This window comes from Plectropomus leopardus, chromosome 20 (genome assembly GCF_026936395.1).
Source record: "Plectropomus leopardus strain MGB_pleo_1.0 chromosome 20, ASM2693639v1, whole genome shotgun sequence".
NCBI classification, from domain to species: Eukaryota; Metazoa; Chordata; class Actinopteri; order Perciformes; family Serranidae; genus Plectropomus; species Plectropomus leopardus.
The window spans coordinates 15,927,472-15,948,063 of NC_142195.1; the positions used below are offsets into that span (position 1 = coordinate 15,927,472).

Here is a 20,592-nt window from a genome sequence, read left to right on the forward strand (position 1 = left end):
ACTTAAGGAGGAAAAGGGAAAGTTGAGCTGCTTGTTTTTTCTTTAAAGTGTCATGTGATCTTAGATTTAGTAAGAGATGGAGAGCGCATGGAAAGAGAGGAGAGTGAGCCAGGTTGCGAGCTGATTTCATCACAATAAACATGTCAGGGTTTGTCTATGTAAATGGAAATAGATAAGTCTGAGGCTTTCCTGTAAATTAGTTCAAGGTTGTGTGTAAGCTGCACTGTGGTTCATAAACTTGCTTCACTGTGGAGCTGATTAGCAGTGCGACGTCCGTGATTGCCATTGTTTGTGCAGCCAAGGTAGACTGTGCCACAGGCCAAGATGAGGCCGCTGCTAAGCATATTTTCCTCCTGAAAGTTATTCATCTTCTGTGGGGTTGCTTTTTAGTAGAAGGAAGATTGATTTGATCATTCAAATATTGAGAACGTTTTGCATCGTTGTCCTTTTGGAAATGAGAGAATTTAATATTGTGTTATATGTTCCTCATGACAAACAGTAAAAAAAGACAAACTGCCAACACAATGCTGGAAATGGGAAAAAAAGGATTAAAAAAAATTAAATGGCCTTAGGCTATGTGAATACCTCTTCCAGAGCCCCATAGCATCATAGTTGGATTTTGATTTTATTGTCTGCCTTGAATCCGACTGCCTCTGCTTCTGGCACTTCTCTCAGACACACCTCCATTAGCTCACTGCCCACAGGACTGCAAGTCCGTCTGCATGCGTCTGTAAAAGCATTTACAAATGCTGAACAAACTAAGGAAAGCACATGGAAAAGATATATTAAGATTTATTTCAGTAGATCTGAGTGGAATAAGAGTCAGCTGACTTGTCTGCTTCTATCTCTTGTTGCATAATCTCAAACTCTGAAAATCAAGTTCCATTTTATTTTTCAGTTAGAGAGAGTTTATACACGTCTTAACCAAAATGGAAACTATTTACTCCAAACTGCTTGGGGTTATAAATAAAGTAAATAATATTTTATCCTTCCTTTAATCTGTCTACATTCTAGCTGTTTGCACATTTTCTCCAATGCTAGTTTGAAAAGCAGAGCAGTCCAGATGTGCTTTTCTCAGCAAATTCCTCCAGTTTTTCCATCAGTAAATAGTGGTGACCAAAATATCTTTGTCTGGAGACATTTGAGTGCATCTTTACCTGGTGTAACAACCATCTCAACCACAGCTCAAATCCTTTTGTCAGAGATGTAAGGCCTAATTTCCTTGTTTGTCTGTAAATCAGAGCTTTCTCCTGCGATGGCTGTGGATAGCTGCCAAAATTTTTCTGAGAGCATTGCAGGCATAAAACCAAACTTAGGATATATAAAATCCTTTTAAAGCAAATACTTCACCTAAAGTAAATGCACTTGTCCTACTTTATCTTGTATTTATCGAGTATTTCATCCCTCAACTGATCATTTGTATATCAATTATTCACCCAGTGTTATGTTGGTTTCATGAAGAAAACTTTGTTTTTCTTGCATTCCTCCATGGCGAAAATAGGATCCAAAAAAAGCAACCGTCTAAATGAAGTGAGGGCCATGTTTAACAACAGCAAAACTCAACAGCAAGCCTCATTTATCCAGTTGTATGCTCAGTTCTTCCCAAACACACAGGAAGGCGCATTAACCATCCGTGAGTGAGACTGTTCATGTTTTAAATAAGATTCTTGCAAAAATGCATGTGTATGGTAGGTAGTATACGACCGGATAAATGAGACTTGGATTACACTGCACGAGTTGTGTGAGTTTGTAAACAATGGCGGAGTGTGTTACTGATATACAAAAGATCATTTGGGGTGCTGAAATATTCCTTTAACAGCTTTAACATGTCTGGTCATATTCAGGTCTGATTCATTTCCATACAAACTGTGTAATCTTCAAAGATGATGCACAGTTTAAGGCCCTGCACGCTCACACAGGTGTTTTCAATTCTTTCTGATTACACCTCTGCTCTCTTGGGTGGAGCTACAGAGAAAATTACATGACGTCATCAAACTTTATACAGTAATAAAAGTCTCTATTTACTATACAGTGCACTATATTTATCCTCCATTTTATTTTAAAGTGCCTCGCAAATTATCCCCACAGCAGTCATTCTGACTTGTCATAGCAGGAAAAGTGCACAGTTGACATAAGTTTCTCCCCGTTTCATGCAGGATATTTTGACTTGACAAAGTAGAAACAACACAGGTGTAAAAAATAAGAAAATGAACGATGTCTGAGGTCGATTTAGCTGCTTTGATTTCTGGATCCTTGTTTTGTGCATGCTTGCTCACAGTCACTCTCACTGGAGCATTTTAAGAGAGAGCAAACCATCGTTAGTGTTATCAGTAACAGCTGTGCTTTTCCTGCTAGGACAAGTCCAAATGTCTGCTGTGAGAAAAGCCTATAACATTAACAATTCCTTGGTACTGTTTTAATATCCCGATTACTCGTGACAGTGTGACAAAGCCCCAGCATGACAGGCATCTTCTTTTTGTTTTTGTGTTTGTTTTAGTTTTTTTTTTACAATCAGCTCGCTGCTAATCAAGCTAGCTGTTAGGCCTGCTAGCTGTCTGGAGCAAATGTGTTGGGAATGATTCATTCAAAGTACCTGGTGGGTAATTTACGGTTTTTACTCTTACAACTCCTATTTGTATGTTACCTTGATTAATTATTTTGTTGTGCTTCCTTTGAGAACAAAATATTGTTCTTTCACTTTGTTTCCTTCTGGCATGAATCAGTATTTGTCAGCTAGTTTATTTATCTGTGAATCCAGTTTCAGTTATCTTACAATACCTATGGTCTAACTCTTTTTCGTGGAATCACATTGTTTTGCAACACTCTTTTCACAGTTTGACCATTGCTTCCAGTAAAACCTCAAAGGCCACCTACTGTCTTCAACCTTTATTGGAGGTGTGTTCAGCTGTCGCTTACATGCACATTGAGGGCAGAAGAAAACCTGTGGACGTAAAGCACAGGTAGGTACAGCATTTAAAATTGTGGTTGTAAGTCCTTAATTGTTGTCACTTATTCTGATTCCGAGAACCTGTGATTATAGCTTAGTTTCTGCAAACCACAAATACGTTAAATTTGCACATTTCATACATAGCCTTGTCATATCAACATTTCAAAAATGACGTAGTATATGAGCTGACTTTGGTATTGTAAGGTGGAGGGGATGGTTGACGGTGTGACACCTAAGCGAGACGCCTGCCAAGCTGTATCATAGAGTGGGCTAGTCTAAAAGTAATAAAATTGGGATTCAAGACTTGTGATGTCAATGACAGAATTAAGGAAAGAAAAGCACCCCAATATCAGTAACACAACCACTACCAAAGAATAAGCTTTAGCTTAACAGGAAGTGACAATTAAATAATTAAGCAAATCACCTGCAGGCTCTTGTTCTACATTTACCGTAAAAACATGATTGTGGTGTTGCTCTTCTTTTAACTCTCAGCAAGAAGCATAGAAGTGTACTTCAAAAAAATGAAGTGCCTTTTATGCAATCACCCAAAAAGATCATGACAAACACTGTCATCGTCCATGGAAATCAGGCATCTGATGCAATATAATGTGAACTGTATATTTCTGTAATTTAATGAATATTCATTCACACAATATACATTTTACAAAACAACGCTTGCCAAACAGACTTGCATGTATAAAACACATGACGCAGTTACTGAGCCACTGGATTTTCTGCTGCTTGTGCAAAACAGTAAAAGATTTGTTTTACATAAAAAGATTTGCATCAGGCAAAGGTGAAAATGCAAATTTATGCCACTCCATAGCACATCACAATGCCTGAGCAATGTGTCTGGTTGAAATATTTTAAACATGAATACTTTGCTGCTGAGCTCCAATAGCATTTAATAACCAAAGCTGTGCTTGCTACACTAAATATTCATTTTCTAGACTTAAAAAAAGTCATAGTTCATGGCACATCATGCGTGAGCCCCTTGTTGAGGAAAACAGACGGTGCAGGAGTTGAATCACCAGCTGCAGCCTCATATGGCAACATTATACTGTCTCTCTGTTTGGATAGAGGCGCAGTGAGAAGTTCCTTTCAGGTTTCCATCCTGAGCTTGGATCCCTCTCCTCATCTTTTTGTTTTTTAATCACCAGTGGTTCTCATGATTGGGACGTGGAGGAGGGCGTGATGGAGGAGGCGCTCTGCACGGAGGTGGACTCTGAGGTGGAGGTGGTAGGGAGCCATTTGGAGATGGAGGTGCAGAGAGTGAGCTCATGTTGGAAGGGGGCAGTGCTCTGTTGGGAGGTGGTGTGTACATGGGAGGGGTGGTTGAGGACGGGGGAGGAGTGGACGGCAAAGGGGGGAGCGTTGAAGTTGGCGAAGGGGGCAAATTGAAGATGTGGTCGCCCTCTGAAGGGTGATGGCGGAAACTGTGGGGCAAAGAGTAGACAGGCGTGGAGGGATGGTTGTAGATTGGGTAGCGAGGAGGAGGGTAGGATTTGCTTCGGGTGAAGTTTATGCACTTGCCCTGTAATAAAGAACAACAACAAGGTTATTGCATAGGTTTTGTTTTTGAACTTAACCCTTTGAAACCTGAGCAAGGTGGCATGATTTCTTTAAAAAAAAACATGTGAAGAAGGCAATAAGCAAATAGAAAAGATCCAAAAATTAGCAAGAAATTGGTAAAAAAAAAAAAAAAGAAAAAAAGTACAAGAGAATTACCTAAAAATCTGTTGCAGCGTGAGATTGAAAGAAAATCTGTAATGACAAGAAACTGCAGACATTCCTGGATCTGCTGTGGCACAGGGATTGGCAGGCTTTGTAGGGTACAGCTTTCAGCAGATGGAAAGAGGAAATTCCTCCATTCGCGAGTGTCATGGAAGGAAACAGCATTCTTGCCAGCCCAGTCGAGCTGACGCTGAGAGCTGGAGGAGGCAGGCAGCATCTACTCTAAATGACTTCTGCAGACAGGAGCATTCCTCCAGACAATACTGCAGTTCTTTTTACCTTTGTCAACTCACTATGCCACTTTTGCTTGAAGTTGGTGCAGCTTTAGCTTTTAAAAATGTTTAGTCCGTGGATTACGTGCATCTAATGTCATTCAGATAACATTCTAACTTCCCAGTTTGATCCTTTCCTCCAAACTTCCTCTATCAATCATTTCCAGAGGTCATGATTTTAAGCTCTGGCAAATTCACACACATCTGCCTGCCAAAAGTTGACATAGTTAGTTCAGAATTTTATTAATTGCTTTGTTTTGAATGAATGTGCTCTTATCTAACAGCTGTAAAGAGCTCATAATTCCTCAGAGGAAGTCACAACATCACGCTTCAACTTTCCATTATTCTGTTATTTTTGGCTTGTCGATATCTCTCACCTTGTCTCCAGGATGAGGTCGCATCACAGACACTCTGTCATAGCCTTTTCTCAGGAATACACACAGCGCATCCAGTTTGCCCTGCAGGAAGATGATCACAGAAGACGGTCCAAATAAATAACCGTATAGAGTACAAGTGCTCTTTAACATACGCCTGAGTATTAGTGCCACATTTAAATCAAAAATGTAAAAAAATAAAATAAAAGTAAAAAAATAAATAAATAAAATGTTTTGAGATTAAGGTCATCATTTTGAGAAAAAAAAGTCATAATATTATGAGAATAATGTTGGAATTTAGTGAAAATAAAATCATACTATTTCAAGAAAAAACAGTACTACAAGAATAAGTCCTACTTCTATTAGAGAAAAAATCCTAATATTAGCTGATTAAATGTCACCTGTCTTTCCAGCCTTAAGATGCAACTTCTTCTACTGTACTACTAATTTACTATTTTAATCATGTAATATTATGAAAAACTGTTACCAAATAATAACAATAACTATACATACAATATACAATAATTGTATTCTCATTAAATTACATCTTTATTTTTGTAATATTATGACTTTTTTTTCTTTGAAATTACAACTTTATTCTAGTAATTTTAGACTTCTTCTTGTAAAATGGAATAATCTTAATCTAATTAATTAACGACTATTGTCATAACACTATTGCTTTTTTCCTCAAAATTAGGACTTTGTTCTCATAATTGTATGAACTTATTCTCACAATTTTAGTTTTTCTTTGAATATGGCCCTAGTCCTCCTTTGCACTGACAACAGCCAGAATATTAGCATCATTTGTGTGCAGCGGCCAGCTGCACAGCAAAATCAGTCCTTTAAAATCCGACTAGCAAGCAAAGTTTATGTGTTTATATTTGTGACTCTGCCAGACTGTATCTGTACTTTTTGCTCCAGATGTTTCTCTTTGATTCTTGCATAGGAAGCTTTATTTGTTCGAGCGACAGATAAACAAAGAATGTATTTTGTTAGAAATAACACCCGCTCAACAGAATCCATATTCAGGGGTTAGCTCAGTTCATGTCTGGTTCCTATTACAGTCCATCCAGCTGACTAATATGTTAGGAAACACATTTTATTAACTATTTCCTGGTCACACATCATTCCCAGGAACACTAAAAGTATGATTTTTTTAGATTATGGCTGATAGAGCCCATTGTGAGGAAGAGTCTTTAAGTTTTAAAACATCTGGAACTGTCATCATATTACATATGTTAACATTATGTGAACCATGCAGTTAAATACATTTGGTAGCAGTTATACAACTATGTTACAGCTGAGCAAAGAGGAAGTGCATGAGATGTGGTTGAGAGCTCTGGAAAAAAAATATTTAAAGGAATTATTATATATTATATAAAAGGAATTTTAAAGCCAAATAATAATAATTTTTTTTAAATACTTTTAAGCAAAAATATTAATAGACATCTAGTGAAAATTCAATGACTCAAACACAAAATAAATTTAACACCAAATCACAAACTTTCTGACTGAATGAACCAATAACATAACTCAAATAAATGAAACAAAAGTCAATAAGTGGAGCACCTTGATGGGAGAGTACCACTTCTGAGAGGGGATAGATTTGTGTCCATTGTAGTAAGGTCGTGGTGGCTCAAACTCTTCTGGAGGCATTACAACTCGAGCGTTTTTAGCTTTTTCCAGTTTCGCTCCCTCTTCAGTCGAGCCTTTATCTCCCCATCGGACCTGAACAGAAACAATTCTCTCAGCACTGTGCTGCAAGCGGTGACAAATAGGAGGCACTCATTTTGAATAAAATTGGCTTAAATGGGAACTCTTAAATCAACCTTGATATTTGGTTACAGTGCTAAAAGAAGAGAATGGCAGTGTTTCTAATTATTTTTGGCCATCTTGGCAGTTTGGCTCTAATGGTCCACAACTTTCGTCCAGACAGAAATACAGTATCTAAACAACCACTGGATGTATCACCAAGAAATTATGTACTAACATCAGTTGTTCCCAGATGATAGATAGAATGACATTCCCATTAGGCTTGGGGGGTAACAGTTTTTCCATACCTTCATACCTTCCTGACATTTCACCAGGGCATTAGATACATGACAGTCTGTATGCATGTATGATATTGTCTTATCTGTAATTCTGTTTGTGTATAATATCCTCCAAACATTGTTATACTCATACCAGTATACCTACATATTTGTGGGTTAAACGTAAATTATGTGAAACTGCACACTGCTTCTTTTGTGTTGGCTGCCTCAACATTATAGTTTCGACTAAACCCAAAATACTTCTAAACAGGGGCCGATGTATTTCTCTTTTTAATAGTCCTGTAATGTTATTCCCACCACTCACAGTCACCACCGTGAGAGTGACCTCTGGTGGTCAGTGCTGTGCACTACAATACATCGCCTGAATACAGCATCTTCGTATCAGTTTAAAAGCAACAGCAGCATCTGTTGAGTGCTGAAAATCATACCTTTGGGATTCCCAAATACCATGGTAAACCGTGATACCTTGATAGCACCCATGCCTAATTCCAATAAGCCTCGGCTGTACTTTGCAGTTAATGCTTATAAACATGCTGAAACAATAGAAAAAAAATATGGTGAACTTGCCACACTATAGTCTATCTAGTCAATCTAAACATTAGCATGTTAACATTGTCACTGTCAGCCTGTTAGCATGCTGATTTTTAGCATTTAGTTTAAAACAGAGCTGTGCCGGCGTAGAGCCTCACAAAGCCGCTCTGAGACTCATAGTCTTGCATCATTCCTATATCACTATTTTGTGATATCAACACGATGTAATCACATCAGCTGATAATGTGAGCTCAAGGAGAACCGTTTTGCAGATGCCTCTGCATTAAATGACCTAAACTGTTGTAAATGAATGATGTCAGTCTTTGCAACAACTTGCTGCTTTATTTTTACAAATAAAAATTACTCTTTCTTTACATATCCAGATGTTGGTAGCATGTCTACATAGCTGTTAATTGAACCCAGTCCTCTGAAATCCACAAGGAGTCAAAAGTTGGCTCCCTTGCCTTAAATTTAATTGTGTCCATTTATGTTCCAGAGTTTCAGATTTGTGATTTTTTCCTAAGTCTCTCGGAGAACAGCAATTAGCCTACTTTTCAGCCTGTTTTTATAGCATAAAATCTGAAAATTCAGTGAGAGACATACTGCCACAGGTAGTTTGCCTTCTCAAATGTAAAGTAGTTTCACTAAAAGCATTTTTTTCCAGGTTTCCTTCATAATTACCTTGAAAAACACCAAAGTAAATGACAAGAACAATCCATCAAATCAAGAATGAAACCAGCTCTGTCAAAGGGACCTTGGAAGTTCATTACTCAGATTTACTCCCTCGCAACTGCCACAGAGAAGCCATGAAGGCTTTAACTTGGCAGAGAAAGCACTTAAATGAAGTTGTGCATATTTTCCACTGCTCTCTTTGGAAGCGGTGCCGCTTCAAGGCTTCGAGTTCACAGCACAGACTGCTCACACTGCACTACCAGTCGGGAAAGCACTTCACACTGAGAGGGTGACTTCTGTCTCCTTGACCTTCCTCCTCTCAGACAATAGACACATCTGGTCCCTCTTGATTTGCGGATGTCTCATTCCTGTTGTTGAAGATGTCTGACTGCCTTTTCTTATTACAAAAGAAATCGCATGACTCTGAACTTTTCTTTCCACTGGTTTCCTTTGCCACCTTCTCCTCACAGATACTGAGATTGACATTATTTTTCTTTTACCATCTAGAGCTGTAAAGTCCTAGTCATTGCACAAGATTTCACTGACAGGACCTTCATTTCTCCTGTGCACAATGCCAAAAACCGAAAACACTGTCCTGTTGTATAACAACCACAACCGAGTCATGCAAGCTCACTAACAGAAAGCACATCATAGCCTCTGGGCATTTGCTAAATCTGTTCTTTTTTTCAGTTTACTGGCCAGATGGCCTCATCTTGACTCTTGCTGGATCTCCAAACTAGTCACAAAAACAAAGTGACTCAGTCACTTCCAGCATGGACTTGCATAGTCATCTTTTTTAAGGAATGAGTCGTTTCCTGTATCCCTCTGTATTCCTGCTGTATTTGTGTTTGATCTCTATAAAACTAGCCAAGTGCTTGATTCAAGGCCATCATGTGTTTTTCATCTGTGAACTTGAAGCTGATGATCACATGCAGTGGATTTTATTAGAATATTTTGAAGATATCATATTTGATATTGAAAGAAGCAGTATTTAGTTACATTACAAAGACATGTTTGATGTTGATTCAATGTAAGAAAAACCTCTCATGATTATAGCAGCTTTAAATCAAACATATTGTGAAATGAATAAAGTGAATTTGGCAAACGAAGAAGTTTAATATATCTGAAAATATTTAAAACACTAAGTGCCAGTGCATTATTACATATTAATTCATTTGCCATCTATGTTGCAATTATCTCTTTCTACCTCCATTCTCTTGATGCCTCCGACTCCACGTCCTCCATAATACGAGGCATCCACTGTGGGCCACCTTTTCTTCGGAAAACCGTCCTCATCATCCTGCAGAGGAAGGAAACAGTATTCAAGTTTTCAAGAAGGAAACAAATTGCTGAGACTGTAGCTGGGCAGATGCGCTGTGCTTAACAAATGAGTAAATTAATACTAAACCAATACTAAAACATCAACATAAATGCCAAGACTTTTATATAATTGTTTCATTATGAGGTAAAGACAAAAATCACTTACAGACACGTCCTCTATTACTGGAGGTGGAGGCTCATGAATTACCTGCAAATTTGAAAAAGAAATATGCAGCGTAAGCCTCAAAGACACTATTGTTTGTTTTTCACTGACAGGATCCAAGATGGCCGTCATACCACAGTGCAGCACAGAGGCCAGAACCACCAGAGCAGGAGGATGGTGAGCAGGAGCAGCAGGATGAGCAGAGCGATGGCCACAAACGTCCCATCAGACTAGAGGGAGAAAAAAGAGACAGAATATGAAGAGGGTGAGTTTTACCTAAAAGCCTAAATGTAGATAGATAGATAGATAGTCCCTCCCAATCATCCTTATGACCCATTGAGAGTGTGAAGTGTTGTATTTTTCTGCAGAGACACCGCTCTCCGCCTGTATTTTCTTCTTATTTTGCTGCATTGAAGGACACAGTGTGCAGCTAAGGTCGGGGCAAGAGGAAGCTGTAAAAATTGTGGTCACAGCATAGAAAAAAAAAAACAAAGCTGGGGTTTGTTTTCACTTTCACTTTTAGTAGTGATACTGTTCACAAACAATAACCAACAATTCCTGCATAGATTAGGCCTACATTTGAAGGTCCGTAACTTACCCAACCTGAGCACAACTTTCAAGAACATGATGTTACTTTGAGACAACATTATATTTTCATTTTGTGTGTGTTTAAATGAGTGACAGCCAGCATACAACTAAGGGCCGCACTCTAAAAGCGCACACACTATGATGTTTTTATGACTTTTATGACATACCATACTTTTTACTGACATTTTTAAAGATAGTCTAACACTATACAGAAACTACAACAGTCGACAGTAATATAGTCTATTTAACACTTATATTACATTTTAGTTTTCCACTTTCTTATGCATTTGAAAGTAATGAAATCAAGAGAACCAGAATTATAACCAGTTGTGATAATAATAATAATAATAATAATAATAATAATAATAATAATAACAATAATAATAATGGCATTTTTTAGGTTTATTTATGATTATGATTACAGTTTGCCAACTGTATTTAATATCTCTTTTCAACCAAAACTGCATAAGTGCTTTAGACAACTACTCATCGGCCTCTTCTATGTCTTTTCAACAGCATTTAGCAGAGTGGAAATATTTGCTGAGAACATTATGGGTTACTTTCAATTTTTATAACATATTGTCAGCGTCAAGGTCACTGTAATGAAATGCAGCGAGCTGAGTCAGAGGGTCAAACTGCTGCAGCTGCAAACATGTGTGACAGCAGACATTTCTTCAAAGATAAATGAAAGAGACAGCTGATCCAAGAAGAAAAGAGTTTCTGTGATGCACTGATCCCACATGGCCAACAACATCATACTAGAAGGGGGAGTCACAAAATGAGCCAAAGTCTAGACTGAAGTTCACCGAGTACATTTAGCTATAATGTGTGAGTTCAGCTTTTTTGTATCATCCGTCTTGTGTAAATTGCATACTTACACAAGTGACTGCAGTGATTGTGACGGAACTTGATATGAAGCTCAGGCCGTTATTCATGCTGACGTGGAGCGTGGCAGACCTTTAGAAATGGTAGCAAATATAAATAAAAATGATGATAATTTGCTGACAGTTAGCGCCTCAGTCTAATCCAACCCAGACAGCCATGTCTCTGTATCATTAATCACTTACGTTCCCACTTTTTCCAGAACAGGAGCTGGGCACAAAAGGTACGTATCTCTCACCACCAAAGGTCTTTTCACTGTGGAAATAGAATGAGAGTTTGTATCACGATATGCTGTAATTATGAGATTTGAGCGTATGCAGTGTATGCAAGATAGGCCACGATCACTGGTGAAAGAGAAAGTGATGCAAAACAAAAAGTTGATTTTTCTCTTCCAGTCCTCAAACTTCAGGAGATTCATGCCTCAAAATATTCTTTTTGTTATTAAATCCCTGGACTTCCTCTCCTTATGGAAAATGAAGCAAATGAGAGAGGGTTGTGGTTTATTTACCCTGGCTGAGTGAGTGTCTAGTGTGTGCAAAGACAGGGCTCGTGCCTGATGAGATCCACATTCCCCTGCAGACATCTGAGAAGCGCTGAGCGTTATACCAGCTGATTCAAAGAGCGGGAAGATGGTGTTGATGGTTTTTGGGGAGGATGGGGATTTAAATCATTGTCTGCCACAAAGAGCTGCTCTAACCCCCCTCCACCCAGCTCTGTCTGCATGGCCAAAACAAACTTGTAACAATGATGTAAATGGCTGTTGAGTGAAATTCCCCGAACTGCTGCTTTTGTATTTGTCTATTAATAGTATGTATTCACACACCTACAGTGTTGTCCTCTTCTGTCGATCACTTCAGCAGAACGTGGACAACAGAGGACGTAATACAGAGCTTATTCACACATACATTTACATTCTTCTGTCAAGAAAAACGTTGATTCAGTCCACCCTCTGTACGTCTGTACTTACAGTAAATGCCCTACCTTAATTTTTAAGCAATATGTGATCATTTTCATGGATTATGTTACTTCTGGACAGAGCCAGTTTGCAGCCTTTATACTGTTGGTTTCAGATCTCCACAACAAGCACATGGCCTTGTAAAGTTAATATGGTGAAGTTGCTATTTGATTGTTTATACATCCAGCAGACACACAGCAATATGTGTCTGGTGAACTGATAATTGTTTAGTCCAATATTCCAGCCCAGTTGCCAGAAGAAAATGTCGGCATTGCAGTTTTCTGCAAACCATAAATGTGTTACTTTGTGCATTTCATATTTATCACATCATTGTTTCTAAAGTATCATAATATATGAGCTGATTTTGTTTTCTGGAGTTGGAGGGATGGTTGATTGCATGTCATCAGGGCAAGATGCCTGCCAAGCTGCAGACCAAAGTTCAAGACCAACAAACAACCAAACCAGTTGTATTTTAGAGACCCTTTCCTGCATTTCCAGCAATTTTTAGGCACCAAACATCGAGGTGTAAAGTACTCCCCTGCTGTTTTTCAAACCTGGAATCGCCATGCAAAGCTGTAGTTTTTTTTAACAAGACATTGCTGTGTTTACAGCCATGGTAGTGCTAAAATGAATAATTTAAGCAAAAAAAAAAGATCTTTTCTTCACAATAATCAAGTGGGTCTGTGCCCTAAACTTAACCACACATTCAGCATTGTTGAAATGTAAAGTTTTATCATATCTACTACATAATAGAGTACAAAAGTAATGTATCAGTGGTTTGTAGAAACGTACAATGCCAACATTTCTGCTGAGGGGGAATGCAGAGTTTAGGTGAAAATTTGATGTGGGGCATCTGATTGTTTATGTACAAATATGTAATAATGCAGTTAAAAAGTCACAAAAAACGAAAAATACATTTTATAAAGGACACAATTTAAAATTGTAGTGCATCAGTGTTTGTGAATCGTAGCATGCACTTACTTAAAGTGACTGTGTCGTTGATGCGAAAACTGCAGAGAACTTTCTGTACGTCTCGGGCGTGAAGGAAACCGTTTCCTTTAATGACCACCTGGAAAGATTCTGCAGTGGGATTAAAATAAACGTCAATGTCATTTGTCCTGACAGTAGTTTATTCAATGTGTATTTCTGAAGAAGCTGATGCAGAGTCATTTATGTAATCTGATAATGTATTTACTGTATATCATGTACTTGTTTTTGTAACTTTCAGGTGCAGCATTTTATCTAAACTAAATATGATATACTGTAAATAACACAGGTGTTTGTTTTCTCTTGTGCATCTTTACCTCCTTCACAGATGCTGGACGGCTCCACAGCCAGGATCTCGATGCAGGATCGCTTCAGAATCTGAAAGGAAAAATAACAACATAAGAAGTTGAACTAAAGGTACAGTAGATTAAATTATTCAATGAGGTATTTAATCATTTTTCTGTTATAAAAGTGTCTGTCATACCGAGTCAATGACCCCTTGTAGCGCCTCAAATCCATCATTCACAGGGAAGACGTGGTCCTTACTGTCAGCTATTGTTGAAAGCTGTGAGGACATATGACTGAATGATTAGCTGATTATATATCTTACAGTTTGGATTGATTAATTCATTCACTGGTTAACTTGTTTTTTGGTTGACAAACTCATTTACCTGGGTTTCATTGAAGTCTTTCACTCCCACACAGTAGACAGTGGCACCTAACTGGCGCGCTCTGCTAGCCTAAGACACGTAAGGGACATTTCACCATAAAATCAAAAACACATATTTTTCCTCTTAGCAGTAGTGCTGTTTATCAGTCTACATTGTTTTGATGGGAGTTGCAGAGTGCTGAAGACATCAGGTATAGAGATGTCTGCCTTCTCTCCGATATAATGAAACTAGATGTCACTCGGCATGTGGTGCTCAAAGCACCAAAAAAAAATATGTTAAACACAACAGCAATGTCTCTTTCCAGAAATCCTGGTAACATTACAGCTAAGGAGGGACGCCATTAATGGTTATATCTTGCATTGTCACAAACACAAGCCTCGCATGGATGAGTAGATGCACGCTTCCTTCTATGGCATCTCTATAGCCGATATCCCCAGCACTTAGAAACTTACATCAAGACTGATAAGTAGCACTACAGGTAAGATAAAACATATGCAATTTTGATTTGGGGGTGATCTGTCTCTTTAAACAAACAACATGAAGCTTCAGTAAAATGATGACTGTTCAGTGAATCACAATGGTTAGAAAAGTGCGGTGGCACTGCACTTTATGGATCGAAAGTTTAAAGCTTTTTCCACTTGTGGGAACGCCTCCGTCAGTAATGTGACTTCTGTTATGCCACTGACAGCTGGAACACATCTGCTGTGACATCACTGAGAGTCATGTGGCCACAAGCACAACAAGCCTGGACGTTTTCCCGAAGAGGACAACACAGCAATATCTTCCTGCTGTAAGTAATTCAGTGAGGATTTAGTTTTCTGATTTTATGTTATATTTAAAGTAACATGGTGAGGGTAAAAATAAGAAGTATGCGTAATGCATTCTTATACTGGCTTCTGGGGAAAGGATCAGTTTGAGAAGAGGATAGCAAGAAAAATACATTAATATAATGTTAGATTACACTGACACCCTAACTGGATTTCCAGTCACCTCTCTTTGTGCCAGGTCAAACTGATTTTCTCTCAGTTCACCGTCCGTCAGAGCGATGATAACACTGGCTGTCCGGTAACCTGAAAGTCAGAGATGGATCACAATAAAAAATCTTTTTTAAATAATGGTACAATATCCATCTCATCCAGTGAAATCCATTTTTTATTGTTTTTTTTTTTTTTTTAATATTTTGAACCTAATTGTCACGTGACGGAAAGAGCAGTCGAATTTTGTTGTTCTTTCTGTCTTGAGTTGATGACTGCACCATATGTTTGCACTGAGTTCTGATGAACAGTTAAAAAGACTCCACCAGCAGAAGGAATGATTAAGTGTTAAAAAGGAAAACTCACCATCGCCAGTCCCATAGTATATTTGCTCGCTGGCCTGAGAGAGAAGTTAAGAGGCGTCAGTGACAATAAATTTAAATGGGCCTGTTTTTTAAAGTTAGATGCCATACTGTTGGGTAAGGAGGATCTTTTTCCCATTGACTTAACAGATGGCTTACTCTTTGAAAACCTCTGTGCATGTAGGTGTCTCCACCTGGCTGCACCATGCGCAGCTCTTCCAGTCCGGCCCGAATCTGGTCTCTGGTAGGTGACGTATTCCAGAAAATTAAAATGCACATTTATGAAAATGAAATGAGATCACACAAGGATCAAATTGACCAGATATATAAAAAACTAAAACAGATGTGTCTGTACCTGTCTTCTGTTAGTGCCATGAGAATCCTCCCCTCTGTTGAAAACACAATAAAGGACATCCGCAGCTGAGGACTGTATAAAAGAAAGGACAACTTTAGTGTTTTACATTCAATCATTTTTTAAAAAATATTTAAATCTGATGTGTCTGTGAGGACTTACCTGATAAACTTATGAGCCAGGTGGTCAACAAAGTAATATATCTCATTCCAGTAATGTTGCACACTGCCTGACCTGAGAGGAAGATTCAAGGAAAACCAATTACTTTGATCATCTTGCAGTATTAGTAGTATATATTTTCAATTTCATGACTCCTATGTAGAAAGTTGAGAACAAACATTGACTCAAAACTTGTTCATGTGTTGTAACCAGAAGGAACACTGCAATTTGCAGGTCACACGTCAGGTCTCTGCTGTAAACCATTGAAAGGGTACTTAGAGGATTTAATGTTGGATTCCCAAATAATTACTTCACTGATTTTCAAACAGCGTTCAATCATGACAATGTTGGTAGTTCGTGTGAACTTCCGTCCATTGCACCAGCGCCCAGATCTCCCTGCTCACCTCGAAGCTTAAACCAACTGGATGACTCGTTTTGCAACATTTTTTTCTTTGGCTGTAGGCCTGTTGCTTGAACTACAGACAATACTTCTGCATTTTCATATGCCTGTCACCGTGGCGACAATAAATATAAAAGCGGATCAAGAGAGACCCGCCTTCTCTCCCTCCCTCTCTCTCTCTCTAAAACGCACACCAAACTCAGATAAAGCTGTAAAACAAAGAAGTGCTGCTAGAATATAAACCAAGATTCTGTTACTGTATTGTTTGTTTCTTTAACTCTCTTAACAAACACAGCACACTGTTTAACACTGTTTCCTGTACTGTAAAAAGATCTGAGAATGAGAATCTTGAGCTGAAATTGTAAAAAAAAGGCACTGCTGATGAAGTATAAACCAAAATTATGTTACTGTGCCAACTATTTCAGAAACAAGATTTATCCCACTGATAACTGTAACTCAAGATTGTTACACCAGCCAGCTGCCAAATCGTTTCCCGTGTCAAAATGGACAAGCTTGCTTTACCTCACCCACCAGCGTGAGCGTTTATTGGTTTGGTGCCATACAGCACATTCTGTAGGTATTTTTACCTCTTGAGCAAAAGCAAATGCCACAGCCATTTTTCTCTGGTCATGTAGCATCAGTTTCAGAGTGATGAGGATATTTACTGATTTTATTACATATTGATCGCAGGCCACAAAATTTAATCGAAACTGCATGGTGGCAGACTTTTAATATTAGTAAATATCAATATAGTTGTCCAAAGAATCAATACATCATATCAAGATGAAACTTATGATTTACACCCTACATTTAGAGTGGCCAGTGAGTTTTAGCCTCTGTATTTCCTTGTGAGTGTTAATGTCTAGTTTTTCAACTTCTTCTCATGTGGCTTTACAGCTAATTTTGTAAAAGCTAAACAAAGAACAAAAAGTGCCACGTCCTTCTCTCAGACGAGCTTAGCTTTATGTCAAGCCTTAATTTTGAAAACAGGTGTGAACTCAACATAACAATCAAAAGAAGAATGCAGCATTTAAAGAGGAAGTCAGCAATTAAAGAGAATTTTGAGGCAAATATGCAAAACCTCTTCTCACGCTGCACTGCCTCTCTTCTTTTCCCTTCTTATGTTTTCATTTATCCTGTGATGTGAGTCCCAGTGCAGAGACAGCCAAAAACTCAGGATCTTTGGAACATCTGGCTCTAATGGAGAAAGGGTTCTGCAGGCTGCAGCAGAGAGAGCTGAAGCTAAATGTGGGCTCCTGCCGCTGAAACGTGGCCGAACTTTGACAACAGGAATCCCTGCAGTGCACTTTATCACTGAAGTGAACGCATCAGCATTTTGCAAATGATTTATCCCTCTGTAAACACATTTTTTGTGGACTCTCACTACTTTTAAAGTGACAGTTCAAGCCAAAGTCAAAAATACATGTTTTCTTTTACCTGGAGAGCTATTTATCACTCTAAACTGCTTTGATGTGACTTGCCGAGTCTTGGAGATATCGGCTAGAGATGTTTGCATTCTCAGCTTGTAGTGCTTAAAGCCCCAAAAATTACATTGGAGAGACTCAACAAGAATGTCTCTTTCCATAAATCATGTCCCGGTTAATAAAGCTAATCCTCAGATCTTACTGTGAGTAGTGAGTAGTAATCTATTTTCTTCTTACCTGACAACACCTGTATCACTGCAAAAAAGAGAGCTTGCATCTACTGCCGGCTGACCTAGCACCACTGAGCTAGCTAATGTTACAGCTAAGCCAAGAAGGACACCAGAAATGTTTACATCTCACACTGTCACGAGCCTCAGGTCCATGAGTTGATGAACGTTTCCTGCATGTGTTATGAAAGTTTGCTGGTGTAGTTCTTCCAAAAAGACAATAATTCCTATATGAAACAGGGTCTGTAGATTATCTTGAGTAACCAAGTCATGAAAGAGGCATTGTTGATAAGTTTTACCTTTTTTTCCCCTTTTTTTTTAAAAAAAAAAAAAGTGCCATCTAGTTCCGTTTAATTGGAGATGAGGCAAATATCTCTACAGCCGATATCTCCAACACTCTGCTACCCACACCAAAGCAATCTATAATGATAAGTAGCACTACAGTTAAGAGCAAACATATGTATTTCTGATTCTGGAGTGGACTGTCCCTTTAAATTGTTGTCCCTGAATGGTTCTTTTAAGAGAGAGTTGAGAAAACTGCCGTTTTGTTCCAGGAGTATGCTCTGACCTGCCCAAAACAACAATACACTGACACATGATTTCACGTGACATGTTCAGGAGCTTCACATCTGCTTCATGACAGTTTAATGGACTGTAATTTAACCCTTATGCCTGAGCTTCCTGGGTATTAAAATCTCTAAAAATCGGCTCCTGTTTGGTTAAAAAAAAAAAAAAAGACACCATGTTGCATTTAGTCAACTAATTGATTGGTTCATTGACAGAAAAAATAATCTTCAACAATTATGATGAACAATTCATTGTTTTAAGTCATTTTCAAGCAAAGTGCCAACCATTCTCTGTCTCCAGCTTCTCCAGTGTGATGATTTTCTGCTTTTCTCTGATTGACAACTGAATATTGAGTTTTATTTGATTTTTACACTTAGTCTGACAAAACAAGACATTTGAAGACATCACTTGAGACTCGCAATGGGCGTTTTCACTATTTTCTGACACTTAATAGCTCAAATTAATGAAATGATAATGAATTTTAGGGCAGCTATAGTTTGTTGTGGGACAGAATGACCATAAAATGCAAAGCTTTGTTTACTCCTCAGTTTCAAAAACTGGAAAATGATGGTGCATTAAAATGGTAGATACACACCACACGCTGTATCCCAAGAATTCAACAGATTTGACAACTGAATGAGTAATCCATTCTCTTTCCTTTTTTCATTTAACCTTTAGCAAACCCCTCTACCTGCTGCCTTGAGCAGAAAGAGCTGGACAGGTCACATTTCAAAATAAACATACATTATAACCACATGTGCCAGCTGGATTCAAAAGAACTAGTTATGGAAGTTTGATTCAAAGTCACATGATTCTTTTTGTCTTCATCTGCAGCCCAAAATCATTTCTGTTTTCATTTTTCTCAACTTTTACTTTTAAAGCTGCTAGTTAAAGTACAGTAGCAAGTATTTGTAATGCAAGTAGCCGATTAGTGCCTCTGGAGATCATCTTGAATGGTTGCACCTGCGTCTTCAATGAGTCATGCACCAAGTATTAAAAGCTGAGTAAAAGTAGTAGCACTCACTTGTCCAAAACAAAGTAGAGGTCAAATCCTCCGTAGCAGGACGACCCTGCCTCCCTCCTGTCATGCATCTGTCCTGCACTGCCGGCCACCAGGACTGCCACCAGCATGCCCAGTTCCACACCGAGCAGGACCTGCCTGCACCAGCAGTGGGACATCACCCCAGGTTTCAGAGAAAGCACCAGCTCAAGCAAAGAGAGGGTAAACATAAATAGTCTCCAGCTGGAGATGTTGGTCCACTTCTCCTCTCACAGCACACCGGTGCAGTCAGCCATGCTGCACAGAGCAATCTCCAAGGCATTAATGCTCCTCTCTGGATCAGTGTCCCATCTCCTCAGCAGCAGATGTGCGCTGGCAGAGGAGGAGTGAAGCTGTTGGGACTGAGTCTTCGGCTCACTCTCTCTCTCCACACTTAATCTTTTGAGCACACACTGCCATCAGTTCACCTCAACAATTTGTAAAAAAAAAAAGTCTAATTGCATAATAAACTGTGTTTCTCTCATGTGTTTGTCTGAATGATCCTACAGCTTTCATCACACATTTAATACTTTTGTTTGTTTTTCCTTCACTTTTCTTGCAGGTTTACTCAATTCAACACCTACACGTCAGTGCCACTTAGTGGTAAATACATGCACCAAGTCACTGTACTTGGTCATCTACTTAACTTTATTTACAATAAAAGCAAGAACTTAACCACAATTAAAGTGAAATAATCATTATCTTAAAGTAACACTAAATACCTGTTGCATGTCAAATGTCAAACATAGTGAAACCTTTGGGGATTTAAAAAAGAAACGGAAAGTTACACAGGAATTTAGACAGCTGGAAGAAAAAAATAAGTTATGGTTCATTTCTGTACAGTTTCTCGGTTGATTAAGGATTAGAAAGGAAAAACGTTAGGACTGCTTATTTTATGCCATTTCTTTTTGGGTTTATCTTGGAAGAAGATTAATGATTTT

The 20,592-nt window shown here is 38.5% G+C and overlaps 1 protein-coding gene and 1 long non-coding RNA gene across 3 annotated transcripts; one reads left to right on the forward strand and one right to left on the reverse strand.

Moving 5' to 3' along the window:
- Window positions 1-1,062: 1,062 nt before the first annotated feature.
- Window positions 1,063-10,315, forward strand: LOC148186197 (uncharacterized). Its single transcript, XR_015775214.1, has 3 exons — window positions 1,063-2,596; window positions 2,835-2,960; window positions 10,178-10,315. It is a non-coding gene; the product is annotated as an uncharacterized LOC148186197 (long non-coding RNA).
- On the reverse strand, window positions 3,557-20,113 carry antxr1b (ANTXR cell adhesion molecule 1b). Of its 2 annotated transcripts, none has more exons than XM_042509026.2 (18): window positions 19,637-20,113; window positions 15,998-16,069; window positions 15,839-15,910; window positions 15,643-15,724; window positions 15,488-15,521; window positions 15,138-15,217; window positions 14,148-14,216; window positions 13,961-14,041; window positions 13,794-13,854; window positions 13,471-13,569; window positions 11,720-11,789; window positions 11,531-11,609; window positions 10,199-10,294; window positions 10,068-10,109; window positions 9,789-9,881; window positions 6,897-7,055; window positions 5,331-5,411; window positions 3,557-4,481 (listed from the first exon to the last, which is right to left on the reverse strand). In XM_042509026.2, the coding sequence occupies exons 1-18, from the start codon at window positions 19,840-19,842 to the stop codon at window positions 4,101-4,103; spliced, it is 1,857 nt and encodes a 618-aa protein (XP_042364960.1). In that variant the 5' UTR covers window positions 19,843-20,113; the 3' UTR covers window positions 3,557-4,100. The 2 variants fall into 2 exon arrangements, with proteins under 2 accessions (XP_042364960.1, XP_042364961.1); XM_042509027.2 differs by lacking the exon at window positions 19,637-20,113 and adding an exon at window positions 17,476-17,673.
- Window positions 20,114-20,592: the final 479 nt, after the last annotated feature.

Coding starts and splice junctions, on each gene's coding strand:
- antxr1b (XM_042509026.2), bottom strand. CDS start 19,842: ATGTTTACCCTCTCTTTGCTTGAGCTGGTGCTTTCTCTGAAACCTGGG. Junction 16,070..19,636: donor CTCTACTTTGTTTTGGACAA/GTGAGTGCTACT, acceptor TCTTCCTCTCAG/GTCAGGCAGTGTGCAACATT. Junction 14,042..14,147: donor AAGACTTCAATGAAACCCAG/GTAAATGAGTTT, acceptor ATGTCCTCACAG/CTTTCAACAATAGCTGACAG.